Genomic DNA, 23,271 nt, shown 5'->3' on the forward strand with positions numbered 1-23,271 from the left:
TCGACAGCACAGGTGGCATCCAGGAGCTCGAGACACACCTGTGTACCTGCAAAGATGCTGAACGTCGACTTATCTGCATCACGGACAGGATGTTCGAACCTCACACGCAATCGTACATGCGGTCACTCGCCATTTTGCTGCGAGCTTGATGGAAAATGTGATTAATTTGACACATTTATGGTCATATGGATGTCTACAAAGTAACTCAGGACACTTAAGACTCTAGTTATTTACACAAAACCATTAGTCTTCATCTTATTCGCTGTATCAGCTGCTAAATGGTTTATTAATCATGTATTGTATATTTATTTTGCAGGTTTTAGCAGTGAATGTTATTTTTACTAATCCTCATCATACATGTACACAGAAGTTGTAAATTATTCACACCCTGCTGTAAATATAATATTCATTACATAATTTTTATTAAACGTTTCATCAGACATCTTTTAAGAGAAGCAGAGGAACTGGTGACTTCACACACACACACACACACACACACACACACACACACACACACACACACACACACACACACACACATGCCATCACTGGACTTTTGTAATAGCCGGGTACACTTTTTTTTCTGTCACATACGCCACAGAAAGCTGGCAGACCCTCCCTGCAGGGTGGGGAGTGAAAGGTGAATGAGAAATTATATAAAAGAGGGTAGGAAAAGAAATCCAACAGTACCGGAGATCTACCTATCTCATCTCCCACCATGGAGTGGAGAACATCTACAGTCTGCGTACTGCTTCTGACGCTTATCGGTGTTCAGGTTGATTCAAAGACGGGTAAGAGTTAACTTTCAGACAAACATTTAAAAGGTTCTTAAGGGGTTTCATCTGCTAATTAAATTAAATTACATTTATTTAATTTAATTTTTAATAACTGTTTTGATTATTTATTTTAGTGTTATTATAATATTGCTATAAACCCTGACATTATGATTATATTAATAGATTTATTTTTTAATTGTTTAATTTCTTTAACCACATCTGTCAAAATCCTGTCCTTGTCTTATTTTTTTACTACTCAGCAACAAGAAATTACTTATATATCTAATTTTAACACCTTTTTATTTTATTTATATTTCTATTTTATTTATACAACTTTATTTTATTTATTAGTTAAGTTTAATTCAATCAGTATATAATTTGGAAGCTTTTATAAATAAGATTCAATATATGAAATGTTAAGTGCGATAGTATGTACATAAATAAAAAAGTATGGTAAAAATGCAATTCAACATTTATTTAAAATTAATATATGTTTCTTGAGGATTCATTTTCTTTTACAATTAAATTATAACAACCATAAATTACTTACATTGCCACAATTTTGTCCACTCAATAAGATACCTTTTATTTTTTACCTATTATTACATTATTTTTTATTATTATTTTATTTTATTTAGTTGTAGTTTATCTAGTTTATTTAATACACACACACACACACACACACACACACACACACACACACACACACACACACACACACACACATATATATATATATATATATTTATTTTTTTTTTTTTTTTTTTTCATGTGTTTCTATAAGAATTTTATCTTCACCATAGTATTGCTGGTGCAAAGATTAATTTTAAAGATGATTGTATCTTGTCAGATAGCTTGATGTGGTTTAAAAGAGCGTTGGTATGAGCATCTGGAAAAAAAAAAGGAAAAACAGGAACAACCAGCTGATGACAGTTGTGAAGGTCATAGTTTCATCACCTGAATCTGATACTATCAGTTCTATTGATGACTTGCCCTAGAAGTTACTAAACATTTCCAGTTGTGTCAAAAAGTCACAAAGTTCATTTACTTCCCTTCGCGATGACTTGACAATTGACAAATGTAAAAGTTTTAATCAATTTTGCAAACAGGGAATATAATTTCAATTGAAATTTAAGGACATATAATTCAAATGTAAACGCGTTTATATAACTGCTATAAGCATAAAGCCATTTTAAGAAATTTGTATTTAATTTATATTTAATAAATTATATTTTTACTTGATGGGCAGTGTTAGAAAAACAAAAATTCCCAAAATGCTTTAAATTCTCTCAGAATTTTCTAAAGTAACTCAAACTTTTCCTATTTCTTTGTTTTTTCCCATTCTTGCAGTCTATCCCAGCAACCACGTCAGCAACATCTGTAGCATGTGGGGAAACTTCCACTTCAAGACGTTCGATGGAGACGTGTATCAGTTCCCAGGCACATGCGAGTATAACCTGGTTTCAGACTGCCAAAGCCTCATTCGCCAGTTCTCCGTTCACGTGAAGAGAACGGAACACAGCACTGGCCCAAAGATCAGCAGAGTCGCTGTTACCATCAATGACGTTGGCATTGAGTTGACCGAGCAACAGGTCGCAGTCAATGGAGAAAAGTAAGGTCTTGGGGATCACAACCAGCTGTAAAAGGCTTGATTTATTCCAGTTGGTCACTGTTTTATTTGAATCTGTTCCCTTGTTCAGAGTAACGCTGCCCGTGCACGTCGCAGGAATCCTTGTAGAAGAGAACACAATTTACACCAGACTCTATTCCAAAATGGGCATCAGTGTCATGTGGAACAAAGAGGATGCCGTTATGGTGAGTTTAGGCTAGTCCGACTCTTGAAACTCTTGTAAAAATCCGTCTTTTATCAGGGCTGCCAAATCCCAAGAACCGAAAGATATGACTCTTACAATTCAGAAGTTTCTCTTTTTAACAATTGGTTGTAGCTTTGAACAAAGTAGCCATTCACATGATTATCTGTTCATTCTCGAACACCTCTGTTTGGCCATTCTATTCAAATAAGTCAGAATTCAGTCACGGCTAAATGGCAGATTTTGTTTGCTAATCCTCTCACAGTAACAGGATATAAACGTTTCATTGATTATAAAGGAACTTTGTGAGATCGCAATGAATTGAAGTAAATCAATTACACCAGAAGCCATATTTGCACACTTTATAGGTTAAATATGATTTGTTCAGAATGTGAATAATTGTTTTTATTGTGCTGCTTAGGGCCATATACCCAGTATGCAGCCTTGTCTTTATAACTAGGTTTTCAAATGGATATCTGATTTAAGAATCGCAAATATTAAATACGGGAATCTTGCTTAATTCCTTCGAAGATGGGCAGCAATTCAGTAACAATTCAGAGTACGATAAGTGATTCGTGTAGCCTATAGAACGGGTTCATACATTATTAGCCATTACTCTACTTACACTCTGAGGTTTTGATTCATTAAAAAGAACCGGCTCATATGAGTCATTTGTTAGTGAATCACACAACACATCTGGCGCTGCCGCCATTTTGAGTGGATCACCCTCTGCTGCAAATGCTCTATGCGGCACGAATGACAAACAACAGTGACATTTCCCTCAATCATGAAATGGTGGACAAACAAAGCACTTTCCCAGAATTATAGCTGGCTTGAGGTCAGCTCCACATTCTCTAGTATTTTGTTTGTTTTATTGCGCAGCCCACAGAAACTAAATAACAACAACTTCGCTTCTTTCGTGGTTATTATTTATAGCCTTACGACCTGTTTCAAGTGCTTTTTTCAGACTAGAAAATAATGTAATGTTTGATCTGTTTTTTTAATTGGGCAATATGGTCACTTTATTTAGTCTTGACAATTGGGTGAGCGCACAAATAGGCTGCAAAATTTAAACGACGAAATATAGACTACGATTTACAGACCGTTTACTTCAAAATAACATTGGAGGTGGCTGTGGCGTTGTATTTGACGTTTATAATCTTTTTGAATAGTCGAAGGAGCTGAATTTATTGCTCAATGTTACAGTTTCAAGGAAGTGAACAGACAGAAGCTTATTGTGTAAGAAGCAGCAACCTTTTGAAGTTAAATGCTATATAAGGCAATGCTCTGTTATGCACTTAAGTGTATTTCCATCCTTATGGACAAAGTTGTTCACAATAGTCAATTCAATCTGTAATTAACCAGTGTATACTGACAAAACAAGTACTGCAATACCATGGTAACTTGGTAATAATTTGGTATCATATTGGCAGATTCATACATTCATATCCTACTTTCATGTTCCAATGGTTGGCCCTTGCCTCATCCCCTAAGACAGAACACAAATTATATTGTTTTGCTTGCACTAATCACATAACATTACTACATCCTGACATAAAGTCCAAATGACCTTAAGTCAAATGATCTAACAATTCTGTGTGGTTCTTTGTTAGGTTGAACTAGACCCCAAATATTCCAACCGGACTTGTGGACTTTGTGGCGATTTCAATGGAGTTCCAGTTTATAGTGAGTTCATTGAATCTGGTAAGTCACTTTTACAGCCTGATTTCTTACTTTTTTGTATATACTGCTTATTTAACCAGTTATGAACAGCATAAATGATAATTCCTAATTTGTTGAATCTTTAAGCTTTAAATCTTTAAGTCTTGTTTGTTACAGGACGGAGGGTTGGCTACGCTGAGTTTGGCAATAAGCACAGAGTTCCCAACCCAACACACAGCTGTGAAGATCCTTTTGAAAACGACAATGAACAAAATGTGGTGGACAAGTGTGAAAAATTTGTACGTTACAGAAAAAAGTTGATAATTCTAAATAAAACAGTTTGTAAGAACGGCAACTTTTACTATTACTTGATATGGACCTTCAAGATGCACCATGTTCTTTTCACAACAGCGGGCAGATTGTGCAGACCTTTTGCAGGATGAAAAGTGGTCTTCTTGTAGCTGGGTTTTGAACACAGAGCCATATATCGAGGCCTGTATGAATGATATTTGCTCAAGCCAACCTGAAGATGATGACACCAACATCTCTGCGCTCTGTGCCACTTTATCTGAATATTCACGTCAGTGCTCCCACGCTGGGGGAAATCCACCGACCTGGAGAACAGCAAACTTCTGTGGTAAGACATACTGGTTGAAATGATAGGATTCTTCCGTCTTGAGCTATTCCTTTGTTTTTATTCCCTGTTAATAGCAGTTGTAAAGACTCTGTGTTTTGTATTCCTATGCAGCCATCAAGTGCCCCTACAATATGGTGCATTCTGAAAGCGGCTCCCCCTGCATGGACACATGCTCACACAAAGACACAAACGCACTGTGTGAGGAACACAACATCGATGGCTGCTTCTGCCCACCAGGTCAGTAGCACTATTTATACAATGTAAACCAAATTAATATAAACTGCTCTTGAAATGTAAGGTTTGGTAGGATTTTTTTATTCAGCAAGGATGCATTAAATTGATCCAAAGTTATAGTAAAGACTAATAACGATAGATTTAAATATTGCAAAAGATTAGGTAATACTTTATTTTGATAGTCTAATAAAAATAAGTAGCTACTACATGTCATTAGAGTATAAGCTGACTGTCTGCTTAATATCTTCTAACACTTTATTTAAATTTTGTCCACAACAAAAAAACGTTGTTGTAATTACATGTAGTTGACATGTAATTACAAAGGTACTTATAGTAAATGTCTAAAGTGGACTATCAAAGTATGATATCAATGATATTAATAAAACATTTCTGAAGGATCATGTGACACTAAAGACTAGAGTAACGGCTGTTGAAAACTCAGCTATTCAAATCTACATTATGCGTAAAAAATATCGTCACAGTGTTTCATAATCTTACTGTTTTTATTGTAGTTTTACCACATTAGAACCACATTAAGCTGATATCGTTGCATTTTATCTTCGTTGTAGGAACTGTGTTTGATGACATCTCCAACACGGGCTGCATCCCAGCTGAAAAGTGTCAGTGTAAGCATGACCGCGTCTACAACACAGGAGAGATCCTACGCAAAGATGAGGAAGAATGGTAAGAAAACACATTTAAAGCAGTATCCACGTGTATGGAGCATTCATTCATCCTAAAGCATTTTGCAACCTTTCATGCATTTAACTGTAATTTACCATGTTGGCATCTGAAGCTCATTTTTTTGTATTTTGTGTAACTCAGTATATGTAAGGAGGGAACCTGGATCTGTACGAGTATTCCTGGCCCTGGCCTGTGCTCAGTAGAGGAAGGATCTCACTTCACCACCTTTGATGGGAAAGAATTCACTTTCCATGGAGACTGCAACTATGTGCTCTCAAAAGTAATTGCTGTTAATTGCTGAGACATGTTGGGATTTTTTTGATTCGTCTCCATGGTTTAGGAATTACATAGTTTTTCATCTGCATTTGTTTTTGCAGGACTGCAAGGAGTCCAAGTTCATCATACTGGGTCTGATTGTTCCTTGTTTTACTCATCAAACTGACACCTGTTTAAAATCTGTTGTGGTGCTGTTTGACAACGACATGAAAAATGTGAGTACACTTTTCTACTTCTACTAACTTGTATATTTGGCTTTGGTGAGAATTGACACGTATTACAATATTGTTCAAAAGTCTAAGCTCAGTAAAATGTTTCAGATGTTTATCCAAGGATGCATTTATTTGATTGAAAATACAGTCAAAATAGCAATTTAAGTAACTGTTTTCTGTTGTATTATATTCATGTTATTTCAATGTATGAATTTTCAATCTTTAGTGTCATGTGATCCTCCAGAAATTATTTAAACATGTTTATTTAGTGCTGCAGAGACGCTTCTTATCATTAATGAGGAAAACAATTGTGCTGCTTAAACATTTTCTGGAAAATGTAGTACTGTTTCAAGATTCCTTGAGGAATAGAAAAAAAACTTTACTCTTATTTTTATTAAATGTAATGTGTAATTTCTTTATAATAATTCACTTCAATTAAAAAAAAAATGAAAAGCAGTGTTCTTTCTTTTTCAGCCTCTGATTATTAAAGCTGACGGGACAGTGAAACACAATGCTGAAATTTCACTTCCATACATGACAAGTGAGAGAAAAGAAGCTTTTTATTTATTGTATATATATATATATATATATATATATATATATATATATATATATATATATATATATAGAAAAGAAGCTTTTTATTTATTGTATATATATATATATATATATATATATATATATATATATATATATATATATATATATATATATATATATATATATATATGAAGTGTTCTTTAAACCCTTTAACTCTTTTTCTCTCAGCTGACTTCACGGTGTTCATGCCCTCATCGTTTCACATCCTGCTTCAGACCACCTTTGGTCTGCAGGTGCAGGTACAGCTGGTGCCTCTTATGCAGGTCTACATCACTTTGGACCAGAGCTTCCAGGACAAGACTTGTGGTGAGACCTCTTTCTAAAAAACACACATAAAAACATCTGAATTATATAGTGAATCCATCATGATAACCAATGTTGTGCAATTTGTTTGTTCATGCAGGCATCTGTGGAAATTTTAACAAAGTGTTGTCAGATGATCTGAAGACCCCTCAGGGAGTGGTTGAAGGTACACCGGTTTCCTTCGCAAATGCCTGGAAGGCCCAGTCCAACTGCCCCGACCGTACTGAGAGACTGGACGACCCCTGTTCCTACAGCAGTGACAGCGGTGAGAGATTTTTTGCTTTCAAAGTCAATGTGGCGAGGACAAACCTGCTATATATATATATAGCAAAGGGCTTATAAGTATATAAGATAGACTGGGAAGTCATAGATTGGGAAGCAATCAAGAACACTAGTGTGAGTTCATGTATGGACAGGTGTCAGACAGTATACTTCAAATACTGTTACATCAGCCAGTATTTCCACTTAAAATTATGTGGTCCCAATGTTTTAATACTATATTTGCTTGTTAGTAAATTTTGATGTTAAGTAGGAGTTTTAATTAAATTTTCATCTTTTATGATGCTTTTAGAGCACTTTGCCGAGCACTGGTGTTCCAAGATGAAGGACAAGGAGAGCCTCTTTGCCAAATGTCACACCACTGTCAATCCAGACAGCTTCTACAAAGTAAGCAGTAGCAGATTATATACACAGACAAGCAGAACTTTCATAACCATTTGCATCTTAGCAACTCAGTGTTTATTTAATATATTGTATTATAGTAATTATTATTTTATATGAGCTTTTATGCTTACATGTTTATGCTTACATTTTTATTTAACTTCAAATCTAGGACACATTTGATTCATTTTTCCCAGTTTGTGACACAACATGTGTATGTATTTTCAGAGATGCAAATACTCCAGCTGTACCTGTGAGAAGAGCGAGGACTGTCTGTGTACAGTCTTCTCATCATACGCTCAGGCCTGTGCCTCTAAAGGAATAATCCTCCAAGGCTGGAGAGACATTGTGTGCAGTAAGTTGGCTTAAAATGATTGATTCTGTAGATGGGTGGATGGGGTGGCGGATATCAGAGAACAGAACATCAATAGTCTATGTTTTTGAGATGCTAAAACACAGTATGATATGCTAGAAACATGGATTTCAAAGGAACGATTGTAATCTAAATTCACACCTTGATGAAGAAGAACTGACAGAGCAGCCATCAAATGTTAGACAGTGTTGAAGATTATTACATGTGGGGTTTTTAGGTATGATAATTAACCCCTCTGTTTTTCTCAGAATTTAGCAGTAAGAAATTACTCGTCATCCAGTTTATTATATAGACTATACATTCCGTTAGTTTCTCAAATTTAGTGTGTTTCACCGGGACGCAAAAAATGGTTTTATCAGCATAGCAGTAGAGCTAACATCGTTTCCTGATAATATCTCAATCGTGAAAAGTAACGGCACTGAGCCTTGAGGTACTTCATATTGCACTTGTGATCAGTATGATACCTCCTCATTTTACTGCTACAAATGGATGGCGGTCAGACAAGTATGATTTGAATCATGCTAAGACACTACCACTAATGTCAACAAAGTTTTCTAGTCTATTCAAGAGAATGTTGTGGTCGAAGTTATTACTGCTGTGATCTTGGGAATTGTCAGTACCTGTTGATGCTTTATTTTTCCGTTAACTTAGTCACTGTATTGAATAAATACATGGGGTTAAGTTTGTTTTCTTCTAAAAGTCAGACTGTTTTCTTTTATATTTCTTAAGCTTAAAGGAGTGCTAGAAAATAATGTTTAAATCAAGTTTTTCTGTGCTACTGGGTGTGCTAAGAAATTGAGATAAATCAGGAAGATTACTTACAAAGCAATCTTTTGTGTTGGAAGTGATGGTTCTACCATACTTGTAACAAGGTGCAGAATTAGCAGTTTATTAAGGTATATTGAGTTTATACAAGACTAATAGATACACAGATATCATTGCTTTGCTGCAGAATTTCAACATTATTAACATCAATTCCACGTAACAGTGTTACATCTAGCCAATCTTAGTATTTTTAACTCAATATGTAAGTATATAAAACTTAATATTTTGCACTTTGCTGACTTTAGTCAGCAACAATTTAGGAAGGGGATCATTTACAAGTGTGTTTCATGAAGGTGTTTCATCTAATCTAGAGAATTTAAAGAATGCTTTTGTAATTTTGCTGCCTGCATCTTTAAGACAATCCCTCTCAAACCGATCCCCACAGAGAAGTATACAGAGAATTGCCCGGCCTCGCAGAACTACTCCTATGAGCTGCAGAGCTGTCAGCGTACCTGTCTGTCTCTCGCCTCGGAGCGGCAAAGCTGCAGCCTCAACTTTGTGCCCGTTGATGGATGCGCATGTCCAGAGGGACTCTACCAGGATGAGAATGGACTGTGTGTGCCTATGGAAAAATGCCCATGTTACCACAATGGACAGAAAATTCATCCCGGCAAGTCTGTCACCATTAGGGATGAACACTGGTAAGTGAATAGTAATTTACTGTGGGTATTAGAAATCCAAAAATGAATTTAATATACAATTTGATCTCATTTCCTCGTCTAGTGTTTGCATGAATGGAAAACTTCTTTGTCGTTCCTGGAGAACTCAGATTTTGGGTATGAAATGTTACTTTCATCTACTGCATGAGTTAAATAAATTTGGTTTTGGCTTATATGGACTACCATCACTAGTCCCAGGGTATCATTGCATCTGTTAACAAGGCATTATACAGTTATCTAGTCAAATGTGATATTGAAATAAACAACAAACAGTGAACAGTAAACAGAGGCTGTTTAATATGGATTTTTCTTGATGATTCTTAATTGCTAAATGTCTGTTGTAAACAGTCTTTGAATGTGGTTTCTGATAGAACAAATACGTGAATGATGCAGAATCTGCGTCTGATATCTTTCACAGGATGTTCCTCTCCCAAAGTTTTCTTCAACTGCAGTACAGCAGCACCAGACGAACATGGATTGGAGTGTGCAAAGACTTGTTTGCAACAGGAGGTTGACTGTGTGAGTCTGTAGATTCTAACATCTCTTCTTCTTTTCTTTCCCAAGGTCTGTCACTTAATGCTGTTATTAGTGTGAATAACAGCATTTTGCTTGTACATAATGTTTGCTTTCTTTCCAGTTCTCAGTGGACTGTCAGTCTGGCTGCCAGTGTCCTTTTGGTCTATTGGATGATGGCAGAGGACACTGTGTTAAACCGGACAACTGTCCGTGTAAACATGATGGACAGTATTATGCACCAGGAGCTGAGATTTCCATAGACTGCAATAAATGGTCCGTTAAACCGGTGTTATTTTACTATCATTAGTATACTATTGTGGTTTTTAATTACATTTCAAATGTATTTTTATTTTCCATTTTCCATTTTCCATTTCCAGTATTAGTCATTTTAGTATTTTTAAATAATTTTTTTTATATACAGTTTTTATTCATTTTTATTTTATAATTTTTTTTAGTTCAATGACTGTTTATTTTATTTCAAGCAATGAAAATACTTTTTTATTGTTTTAATTCCTTTTTGTGTAAACAATAATAACCCAGTGTAAAACAACAGTCATTACCATTGCCATATTAAAGTTACATTACCTTTTTTTTATCTGTATTTTTTTTAATGATGTATTATACTGTAGAACTATGCAAGATTTAAGTCTCCCTCTATACTTACAGCACTTGCCAAAAGGGAAAATGGAAATGCACACATAATAAGTGTCCGGGCATATGCACCATTTATGGAAGTGGACATTATAGAACTTTTGATCAACAAAGATTCGGCTTCAGGGGAGACTGCAGTTATATTGCTGTTCAGGTAGGTGCTATTGGTCAGGCATTATTTAAAAAATTACCAAAAAACATTCTTTTTTCAAGAGACAACACAGCGCATTCTCTTGTTTTGCAGAACAAGTGTGGAAATAAAACTGGCAAATTTCACGTGATCACTGAGAATATGCCTTGTGGAACAACGGGAACCACGTGTTCAAAGGCTGTCAAGATATTTTTGGGGGTAAGGCCACAGGCGTAAATTCAAAAACATTTTTTTAAGACAGATGAAGGATTTCCTCCATTCTCTTCAACATTTAAAAGCATCGTAGAGTCACTGGATTCTATACTTGTTTTATAATTTATGCAGAAGTTATTTATTTTCTTCTCTCTCACACAGAGGACCCTGCTGCAGCTTTCTGATGGAAATGTGATAGCCAATGATACTGGAATTGGTCCACAGATCAAGTACACTGAAAGAAATGTTGGGATGTACCTTGTCATCGATGCTAACATTGGCCTGACGATTTTGTGGGACCGCAAAACCACCGTCCGCATCATTTTGCAACCTCAACACATGGTGAGTTAAAACCACGAATCATAATCTTCAGTTTATGTTTTCAACTGACATTTCCAGACAATTTTCAACAGGCCCTGAATTTGATTAATTTGCAGCCCAACATCTGTGCTTTATTGTTTTTTGACAGGGAGACGTTTGTGGTCTGTGTGGAAATTTCAATGGAAATGGAAAAGATGACTTTACCACTCAGGGAAATTTGCCAACCTCGAATGTTCTGGAGTTTGTGGACAGCTGGAAAGTATTAAGCAATTGCCCGGATGCAAAACCAGACTTCAACCCATGCCTTGAGACCCCCAATCGCGAGACATGGGCAAAAATACAATGTAGCATCATCAAGGACACAGATGGTCCATTCAAATACTGCCATGACAAGGTACAATTGCAAAGACGTCTGAGTCAATAAATGGACTTACCTATAGTATGTTATTAGAGAATCCATCATATATTTTAAGGATGGAAACGCTTGTTCCCACAGGTGGATCCAAACCCATATTATGAGAACTGTGTAAAGGACTCATGTGCATGTGACACAGGTGGAGATTGTGAGTGCTTCTGTACAGCTGTTGCAGCTTATGCTCAAGCCTGCAATGAGGCAAATGTTTGTGTGAACTGGAGAACCCCTGAAATCTGCCGTAAGCATCTTAAATTCTTGTGTGCAACTTAATTTGTAATTACATTTTCCTGCAGATTCTGAATCTTCACCTATTGTGTTTTCTCAAAGATGTGTAGAAATGGATTCCTTGATCATTGATTGAAATGAGTCTTCCTTTTAAATATGCGCTGTTCCATTTAGTTCAACTGAACATTCATAATTCATACTTCTATCCACATTTCTCTTTCAGCTGTGTACTGTGACTATTACAATAATGGAACGGATGATTGCACATGGCATTACAATCCTTGCCTTACACCTTGCTACAAAACCTGTCTTAACCCTGATGGTATCTGCAGTGATAACAGTTTACCCCACCTGGAAGGTGAGTTAGCACTAGTATGCAGTTTTCAAGTATGCACACTGCATATTTCTGACATCCTAACCCAAACAACCCTAGCTGTTTACCTTTTTTTGTTTGTTTTTTTGTGGCTTTGAGGGATAAAATGCTAGAATGTATTGCATAGGTTATCCAAGGATTTTTACATTTCATACATTTGTCTCTATACATAAAAATACATAATTTTGCACTGTAAAGGTGACGATTTACACAAATCGCCCAGTTTGTGCCTGTTTAAAATTTAAATTACATTCACAAAAGTACCCTCAGTTTCACAGACTCATTGGTCAGAATTATACAGTTTATTTTCAGGGTTTCCACTTTTTTCAAAAACTGCTTCTTTTTTTTTTTAGCTGTCATTATGTTAATTTTGAATTAACATAATGACATTAATTGTCCAGGATTAATTGTCTAAACATTTTTAAAATGCTATGAAAAAGAGCAACAAAAAGTCATTATAAGGTAAAAAACTGCGCTTTAAACTGATTTTGAATGGCAAAGATCTATTAACCCACAGGCATTCACAGCTTCATTTTGAGGTTTTAGCAAAAACAACAAAGCTAATGTTTTTATGAAACTAACATAATTACCCATCATACATGATATAGCCTGGTTCGTTGGTCCGTTGGATCGGATTGCTTTCTCACTACAACCGAACTGCACCAGAATTCCTTGTTTGATCTCGGACCGATTGTTTTGGTGTGGTTTCAAGTGTGATTGACGCGTTCACATATGCGCAAATGAACTAAGCTAAGGGGGGAAACGTGCCAGGTTCTGAAACAATGAGCCAGGTGTGAAAGCCCCCTAAAAGAAACTTGCTACTGGCCTTGAACACGAATGTGGAAAGCAAAACATGCAATCTCAAGGACAAGGGTTTCAACTTTATTTTAAAATTGCAACGCCGTTAGCATACAAATAAATCTGCTATAAATGTAATCGGGGAATCATGACAGCCCTACCTACCTATAACTTGTATAATTATTCAAATAATAGTAATCTCTCCTGCCAGTAATTCACAAAAATATTTTGTGATCATAGCCCTTATGAATTTATTATTTGTGCAACTATAATTATAAATGCATTTATTTATTATCATTTTATTTGTTTCATGCAGGATGTTATCCAAAATGTCCAGAGGATAAGCCTATTTTTGATGAAGAAAACCAGATCTGTGTGGAGGAATGTGCACTGACAACAACACCAGAACCTCCAATATCAACTACCCCTACACCAACAACTTCTACAACACCTACTACAACACCAGAATCTACGACATCATCTACCCCTACACCAACAACTACAAAAACACCTACTACAACAACAACAGAAAGTACCACATCATCTACCCCTACACCAACAACTTCTACAACACCTACTACAACACCAGAATCTACGACATCATCTACCCCTACACCAACAACTACAACAACACCTACTACAACAACAACAGAAAGTACCACATCATCTACCCCTACACCAACAACTACAACAACCCCTACTACAACAACACCAGAAAGTACCACATCATCTACCCCTACACCGACAACTTCTACAACACCTACTACAACACCAGAATCTACGACATCATCTACCCCTACACCAACAACTACAACAACACCTACTACAACAACAACAGAAAGTACCACATCATCTACCCCTACACCAACAACTACAACAACCCCTACTACAACAACACCAGAACCTATCACATCATCAACATCAACTGTGACTCCAACACCATGCATAATATGTTGGTGGTCTGACTGGTTTAATGTGCATAATCCTGCAGTAGGAGGAGATGACTTGGAGACTTATGAAAACATTGCAGGAAGTGGAAATGAGATCTGTGAAGAGCCAGTAGATATTGAATGTAGGGCTGTGGGCCAACCTGGCATGAGCTTTGAAGATTATATTAATCATTCAAAACAAGTTGCCCATTGCAATGTTTCATATGGACTGTTGTGTAAGAAAGAGCAACAGAATTACCGCCCTTACAAATGTGTTGACTATGAAATACGTGTTTACTGTTGTTTCCCTTGTTCAAGTACCACATCATCTACCCCTACACCGACAACTACCACAAAGCCTACTACGACAACAACAGAAACCACCACATCATCTACTCCTACATCGACAACTACCACAAAGCCTACTACGACAACACCAGAATCTACCACATCATCTGGCCTTACACCAACAACTACAACAACGCCTACTACAACAACAACAACAACAGAAACTACCACATCCTCTACCCCTACACCAACAACACCAGAATCTACCTCATCACCTACACCTACTACATCATCTACCCCTACACCAACAACTACCACAACGCCTACCACAACAACAATTGAAACTACCCCATCCTCTACTCCTACACCAACAGCTTCTACAACATCAACTACAACAACAGAATCTACCACATCATCTACCCCTACACCAACAACTACCACAAAGCCTACTACGACAACACCAGAATCTACCACATCATCTACCCCTACACCAACAACTACTACAACACCAGAATCTACCACATCATCTACCCCTACACCAACACCTACTACAACAACAACAATGCCTACTACTACAACACCAGAATCTACCACATCATCTACCCCTACACCAACAACTACTACAACACCAGAATCTACCACATCCTCTACCCCTACACCAACAACTACCACAAAGCCTACTACGACAACACCAGAATCTACCACATCATCTACCCCTACACCAACAACTACAACAACACCTACTACAACACCAGAATCTACCACATCATCTACCCCTACACCAACACCTACTACAACAACAACAGAAACTACCACATCCTCTACCCCTACACCAACAACTACAACAACCCCTACTACAACAACACCAGAACCTATCACATCATCAACATCAACTGTGACTCCAACACCATGCATAATATGTTGGTGGTCTGACTGGTTTAATGTGCATAATCCTGCAGTAGGAGGAGATGACTTGGAGACTTATGAAAATATTGCAGGAAGTGGAAATGAAATCTGTGAAGAGCCAGTAGATATTGAATGTAGGGCTGTGGGCCAACCTGGCATGAGCTTTGAAGATTATATTAATCATTCAAAACAAGTTGCCCATTGCAATGTTTCATATGGATTGTTGTGTAAGAAAGAGCAACAGAATTACCGCCCTTACAAATGTGTTGACTATGAAATACGTGTTTACTGTTGTTTCCCTTGTTCAAGTACCACGTCATCTACCACTACACCTACAACAACACCAATATCAGAATCTATCTCATCATCTACCCGTACACCAACAACTACAACAAAGTCTACTACAACAACACCAGAATCTACCACATCACCTACACCTACTACATCATCTACCCCTACATCGACAACTACCACAACACCTACTACAACAGCAACAGAAACTACCACATCCTCTACCCCTACACCAACAACTACAACAATGTCTACTACAACAACAGAACCTCCAATATCATCTACCCCTACACCAACAACTACCACAAAGCCTACTACGACAACATCAGAACCTCCAATATCAACTACCCCTACAACTACAGCTTCTACAACATCTACTACAACACCAGAATCTACCACGTCATCTACCCCTACACCTACAACTACAACAATGCCTACAACAACAACACCAGAACCTCCAATATCAACTACCCCTACACCAACAGCTTCTACAACATCAACTACAACACCAGAATCTACCACATCATCTACCCCTACACCAACAACAACAACAACACCAGAATCTACCACATCATCTACCCCTTTACCAACAACAACAACAACACCAGAACCTCCAATATCAACTACCCCTACACCAACAACTTCTACAACATCTACTACAACACCAGAATCTACCACATCATCTACCCCTACACCAACAACTACAACAACACCTACTACAACAACAACAACAGAAACTACCACATCCTCTACCCCTACACCAACAACTACAACAATGCCTACAACAACAACACCAGAACCTCCAATATCAACTACCCCTACACCGACAACTTCTACAACATCTACAACAACACCAGAATCTACCACATCATCTACCCCTACACCAACAACTACCACAAAGCCTACTACAACAACAACACCAGAACCTCCAATATCAACTACCCCTACACCGACAACTTCTACAACATCTACTACAACACCAGAATCTACCACATCATCTACCCCTACACCAACAACTACCACAAAGCCTACTACAACAACAACACCAGAACCTCCAATATCAACTACCCCTACACCAACAACTTCTACAACACCTACTACAACACCAGAATCTACCACATCATCTACCACTACACCAACAACTACCACAAAGCCTACTACAACAACAACACCAGAACCTCCAATATCAACTACCCCTACACCAACAACTTCTACAACATCATTTACAACAACAGAATCTACCACATCATCTACCCCTACACCAACAACTACCACAAAGCCTACTACAACAACAACACCAGAACCTCCAATATCAACTACCCCTACACCAACAACTTCTACAACACCTACTACAACAACACCAGAATCTACCACATCCTCTACCCCTACACCACCAACTACAACAACACCTACTACAACAACACCAGAATCTACCACATCCTCTACCCCTACACCAACAACTACAACAATGCCTACAACAACAACACCAGAACCTCCAATATCAACTACCCCTACACCAACATCTTCTACAACATCTACTACAACACCAGAATCTACCACATCACCTACCCCTACACCAACAACGACAACAACACCTACTACAACAACAACAGAAACTACCACATCCTCTACCCCTACAACAACAACTACAACAATGCCTACAACAACAACACCAGAATCTACCACGTCATCTACCCCTACACCAACAACGACAACAACACCTACTACAACAACAACAGAAACTACCACATCCTCTACCCCTACAACAACAACTACAACAATGCCTACAACAACAACACCAGAATCTACCACGTCATCTACCCCTACACCAACAACTACCACAAAGCCTACTACCACAACACCAGAACCTAAAATACCGTCTACCTCGACACCAACAACTTCTACAACATCTACTACTACAACACCAGTACCTACCACAACAACGACTCCTATACCGACAACTACTCCATTCAGTGTTGCTACTGGAAGCACAAAAACTATAACATCTGGACCACAAGTTATAGAAACAACTACATCTGGTGTTCCTACTCCTACACCAACTCCCCGCTACGACTGTCCAGAATGGGACAAAAATGTATAGTTTAATCTACCTTTTAATCTATCTTTATTGTTGTTTGAATGTATCATAAAATGCTTTTTCCAAAATTTGTTGAAGGATAGTTTATATACATACATACATACATACATTTTTTTAACACCAAAGAGATTCAATATTTGTAAAAATAATCATTTCCTCCCATTTTTACTCTCAATGTTATGACAATGTCTAAAATAATTCACAGAACAGTCTGTTGTAAAGTTTGAAGAATAAGTAATAGCATCTTTCAGTTACCCAGATATGTCATTAAAAAATAATCTCCAGCCATGCATTTCTTCTGCATAGATCTTTAACTGGTCTATGCAAAGTTTTTAGAGGTGCAGTGTTCTTCCATCTACTGACAGAATTTCTGAGATTGACAGTCTTATGCAACATCTTTATTCAACAACAGTATCATTTTTGTGATTGATTGAACAGATTTGTTCAGAACACGCCTCTTTGTTACATAATTCCATATAAGAGGAATGCACTGTACATAAGTATCTATGGTGTTATTTAAATATTCCAAGTAAATAACAAACTCTACATTGCAATTTTACATGTGTGAGCTATCTAATTCTATTTTTTTTTTTCATTATCCCTAGGTCAATGAGACCTTTTACTTGTGTGACTGTCTTATGGCGAGGTGCATAGAAGACAACAAAATCGAAATTATCCCATTTGAATGCCCTCCAATACAGAACATCACCTGTGAAAATGGCAAAAAACCAGTCCTCGTCTATGATGAGTATGGCTGCTGCCAATATTACGCATGTGACTGTGAGTAAACTTGTATTCATAATCTTTATATTTGATTCCGTTATTGTTCAAATTAATAGCAATGGTCTCCTTCAATTCCAGCATGCTTTATTTAAAAGTGCTTCAGTTTTGAATATGTTCCTTTAAAATTACTACAATTTGACCTTTTAAGTGAAAACAATGCAGTCGTGATCTGTGATTTCCTTGCATCTCATTGAGTTTCTATGGTTTAATTTGGTTCGCCTCAAACAAGCTATAAGTAAATCTGGTCCTTAGGGTTTACAAAATTCAAATGGCTTGTTTAGTTCAATTAACTGAATGCTGTTTTTTTATTGTTCACCCTCTCCTACTCGTAGGCTTTTGTGAAGGCTGGGGTGACCCGCATTACATCACATTTGATGGACACTTTTACAGCTATCAAGGAAATTGCACTTATGTATTAATGGAGGAAATTAAGCCTCATTTTTATTTGAAGATTTACATCGACAGTGTCTACTGTGACCCTATTGAGCATGTATCCTGTCCAAGATCTATAATTGTGTCTTACAACCACCTAGTCATAACACTCACAAATCATAATCTCATAGGAGGAGCAGAGCTAGAGGTGAGACTTTCTGGATTTGGAATAAATAACATGTTTTTTCTGCTACTAATTATCCTAAAATTGTTCTATCATAACAGGCTTTTGCGAACAACATAAAGATTCAACAACTACCATATACACGTAATGGTGTGAGAATTGTAAGCTCAGGCCTAGACTTGATCCTGAGTATTCCAATTTTGGGTGTTAATATAACATTTGGAGCCACTGGCTTTGGTGTCAATCTGCCATTCCAGCTATTTGGAAACAACACACAAGGTCACTGTGGTAAGTCAGCCACCCCTCATATTCTGTATGGATGGTGAGATCACAATATGGATGGTATACGTGGGATTTGTATTTGAAATGCCCATTTAAATTACTACAAATTACTTCACTAAGGAACATGCAACAACAACAAGGCTGATGACTGCATGATCCCTGGAGGTATCTTGGTTGATGACTGTGCAGTGATGGCAGATTACTGGCCAGCCAGTGGCGTGAACGGTGAAATTTGCACTCCACCAACAGCATTACCTACCGCTGGGGGTAACAAACCTACATCTAAGCCATGCCAAGTTCAACCCGAATGCAACCTCCTTGATAGCGAGTGAGTGGATTCTGTGTAGTGTTTTTATCATAAATTCCAATATATGTAGCTTTCAGAGTGATATGTATTACCTCTGTCTTTCTCAGGGTGTTCAAAGCATGCCATTCCCATCTGTCCCCCCAAAACTTCATTTTTGCTTGTGAATATGACAGTTGTCATATGAGCAACCCTGGCGTGGTGTGTACCAGTCTGCAGACTTATGCTAGGGCTTGCTCTCAACTAGGAGTCTGCATACACTGGAGGAACTACACTAACCTTTGCAGCAAGTTACATTTTATTAATTTCTTTTATTAATTTCTGCATATTGTTTCTTTAGGTTTTTTACTTTTAATAAGAGATATTCTTTGTGATCTTAGACTTTTGGAAGTTTTAGTGTGTGTAATTAGTGTGTGTTGTATTTGTCTTTTCTTCCTCAGATATTGAATGTCCAGAAGATAAAGTCTTCAATCCTTGTGGTCCAGCCGAGCCACCAACTTGTGCTGATATGTATGTCCATTTACGCGAATAATATATATAATATCTATAATATATATAATATATATAATCATTTAGATATTTGTGAATATAAATGATTCTGGAATGAATTTCGGGTGATATTTGTAATAAAAAAGGTAAATACTTTGCAGATCTGGACAGAACACCATTAAAGTGCCCACAGAGGGCTGCTTCTGTCCTGAGGGTTCATTGCTCTTCAACAAGGATTCAGGAGTCTGTGTCAATAAATGCGGTGAGAAGCCTTCAAGTCAAGTGTATGTACATGCATATTGAAATGTACATAAACGTGTGCTATTTTGTGTCATCCTGCATATCTTAGCTGCATTTCTATTCCATTTTATCTCTCTCTGTCGGCTTTTCAAGAACATATCTGTTTTCCCTTTTTGTTTTTAGGATGCCTGGATGCCTCTGGAACACCACGTGAGGTATGATGGTGTTTAGCCGTTTACTCAATACTATATTTTTATTTTATAGTTCTTAAACTTCAAGGTATTTCTACAACTTTTAACTGAATTCTCTTAATATTTTGTGGCAGTTCGATGAAATTTTCGAATACAACTGCGAGGAGTGTATATGTGATAAGACCAGCAAATCTGTGATCTGTAAGCCCAAGAAGTGTCCTGATGTGATCCCTGTGAGCTGCACTGAGCCTGGCTTTGTGCTGGTCAACGTCACCGATCCGTCAGATCCATGCTGCAACAAACAAGCTTGCCGTAAGTTTATATAGTTGGGTGTTTTTCTTTGTTTTTTTTTAAGCATACAGTTTTTTGGTTTGAGTTCACATCTTCTTTTTGATTCGTGTGATGTAGATTGTAATGCCAACATGTGCCCACCTGTAAAAACAAAGTGTGCAGTTGGATATGAACCAATCCCGGAAGTGCCTGAAGGAAAATGCTGTCAAGAAATCAAATGCGGTATCGCTATTATTCACACTTCAGTTAATTTTTGTGACATTTTTATGCTTATTTTTGTCTCAGACTGTCTGTAATATGTTGTTTGCCTCCTCAGAGCCAAAGAAAGTGTGCGTCCACAAAAATGTTGAATATGAGGTAACTAAAATAAAAAAAAAAACTGCAATAGTTTTTTTAACAAGTAATAATTAAGCTTTACATGCTCATCTCTCCCATTACTTCCCCCAGCCTGGTACAAAAGTCCCCATTGTTGACTGTCAGGAATGCAGCTGTACGTGGGATGTGGATCCTAAAACACAGTTTTTCAAGATCAAATGTGAATTTGTCCAGTGCAATGAGAAATGTGATCCTGTAAGTTGAACCTCAAGCTTCTGATCAGCTTGTCTCAGGACTGAGTGTAGTTTCATTGACTTCATTTGTTGTTTGTTTCTTTCCCAGGGTTATGAATATATTGAAACAAATGCTAATGACTGCTGTGGAAAGTGTGTGCAAACTCACTGCATCATCAATATCGATGGCGTTGATCATATACTGAAGGTAAAGTCAGGTGTTAAAGGTTCAGTTTTCTTGAAGTGTGCAATATTCAGGTTAAATGGAACTTAAAGGAATAGAAAGTTCAATTAATTATAAATCTAAAATAAGTGGATTGTCATCATCAGGGACCGAAAAGCATTATTAAAGTACTAGTGCTTCAGTAAAGTATTCTCATTAATCTTATTCCTCCTAACAAACCTAACATTTTTCTCTTTTTTTAATAGGAAGGAGAGTCTTTGCCCACTACAAATCTGGGCTGTGATAGAACCACATGTAGTAAAGTTAATGGACAGTTCATCACCAACAAATACACAGTCCGGTGTCCTCCTTTCAACGTTTCCAACTGCCAGCCTGTTAGTACTTCATATCATACAAACACACATTTCTATGTTATACTGACTGATCATAGTGATTAAATCTCATTGATGACATTCTGCCTTTGTGATTTGCTCTTCAGGGCACCGTCCAGCTGTCATCTGATGGCTGCTGCCCTGTTTGTGAGTATATTTCTAAAGAAAACAAAGTCAATGTAGGTTGACTTGAGTCAATTATTGTGTTAAGGGGAATTCAATTGTCTGTTTTTAAAGGTGTGGACCAAATGAAAGGATGTCAAGTACAGACTGTTCGTGATTACATAAATCACAACGACTGTCAGTCAGAGAAGAAAATGGACCTGACATTTTGTGGTGGAGACTGTAACAGTTTTAGCAGGTGAGTAGAAACACTTAAGAAAAAAACCTACTTAGTTGGCATCCTAACTTAAACAGACACTCTTAAGTGACAAGTTTAAAAAGGTTTGCATTTGTTTTTCTCTCTTTCTCACATTTGTAGGTACACTGAACCTGGATTGTCTACATGTACCTGTTGCCAGGCCGTTCGTGCAAGTAATCGCACAGTGAAACTTGGCTGTGTAAACGAACAAGAAGTGACCTACACGTACATCCATGTCGAGGAGTGCGCCTGTAGCAGAACTAACTGTCAAAGAGCGGGACTAGGCCACGCACTCATTGAAAACAGCAAAAGAAAACGCAGCTTAAGTCTTCCGTGAGCAGCGGCGGTATGTCATCCACCCCGAAGACACTGGAAAACAAATTCTTTGTGAAACTTTGTTTGGAAATTAATTTAAATTGCACATGCTTTGTTTAACATTTCTTGAACTTTATCTATAGAGCTTATTTTTTCTTTGTTGGATAAATATGTACTGTTTTGCTGGCTTAAAATTAAAAGCAATTAAAATGGCATTTTAAAAACTAAATGCACGAGACACGGAGTCATTCATTTACAATGATTTTAAAGTTTACATTTGGTGAGAATGTCAGAATTCTTCTTAATTATTAAATTATTATTTGTGTTTAATTATTAAATGTGTTTATTTAGTAATGTAACAGGTCTTCAGAAAGAATGACAAATTCACCCTACAAGAAAAGTATACACAAGCAAACAAAATTGACCAGGAATCAAGATCTCTCACAAAAATTAACCAGATGTCTTTGGAAAGTTGACAGCTGTATTGGTT

The 23,271-nt window shown here is 37.1% G+C and overlaps 1 protein-coding gene across 4 annotated transcripts; it reads left to right on the forward strand.

Annotated features, from left to right (window-relative positions):
• Positions 1-641: 641 nt before the first annotated feature.
• Positions 642-23,010, forward strand: LOC122330562 (mucin-2-like). Of its 4 annotated transcripts, none has more exons than XM_043227693.1 (44): positions 642-791; positions 2,127-2,388; positions 2,477-2,591; positions 4,201-4,291; positions 4,427-4,548; positions 4,661-4,886; positions 4,998-5,123; positions 5,690-5,804; positions 5,946-6,084; positions 6,182-6,295; positions 6,767-6,833; positions 7,061-7,198; positions 7,296-7,460; positions 7,767-7,861; positions 8,084-8,210; positions 9,439-9,694; positions 9,777-9,829; positions 10,131-10,231; positions 10,350-10,501; positions 10,895-11,033; positions 11,124-11,228; positions 11,385-11,564; positions 11,692-11,937; positions 12,040-12,196; positions 12,407-12,541; positions 13,671-16,092; positions 16,276-17,863; positions 18,472-18,646; positions 18,982-19,229; positions 19,307-19,493; positions 19,608-19,815; positions 19,902-20,077; positions 20,232-20,301; positions 20,442-20,542; positions 20,704-20,735; positions 20,846-21,023; positions 21,120-21,224; positions 21,319-21,359; positions 21,450-21,572; positions 21,660-21,758; positions 21,980-22,108; positions 22,213-22,252; positions 22,343-22,466; positions 22,587-23,010. In XM_043227693.1, the coding sequence occupies exons 1-44, from the start codon at positions 719-721 to the stop codon at positions 22,801-22,803; spliced, it is 9,762 nt and encodes a 3,253-aa protein (XP_043083628.1). In that variant the 5' UTR covers positions 642-718; the 3' UTR covers positions 22,804-23,010. The 4 variants fall into 4 exon arrangements, with proteins under 4 accessions (XP_043083628.1, XP_043083629.1, XP_043083630.1 ...); XM_043227694.1 differs by having other exon boundaries at positions 16,432-17,863; XM_043227695.1 differs by having other exon boundaries at positions 13,671-13,830; positions 15,166-17,863.
• The last annotated feature ends 261 nt before the right edge of the window (positions 23,011-23,271 follow it).

Source organism: Puntigrus tetrazona, chromosome 25 (genome assembly GCF_018831695.1).
Source record: "Puntigrus tetrazona isolate hp1 chromosome 25, ASM1883169v1, whole genome shotgun sequence".
NCBI classification, from domain to species: Eukaryota; Metazoa; Chordata; class Actinopteri; order Cypriniformes; family Cyprinidae; genus Puntigrus; species Puntigrus tetrazona.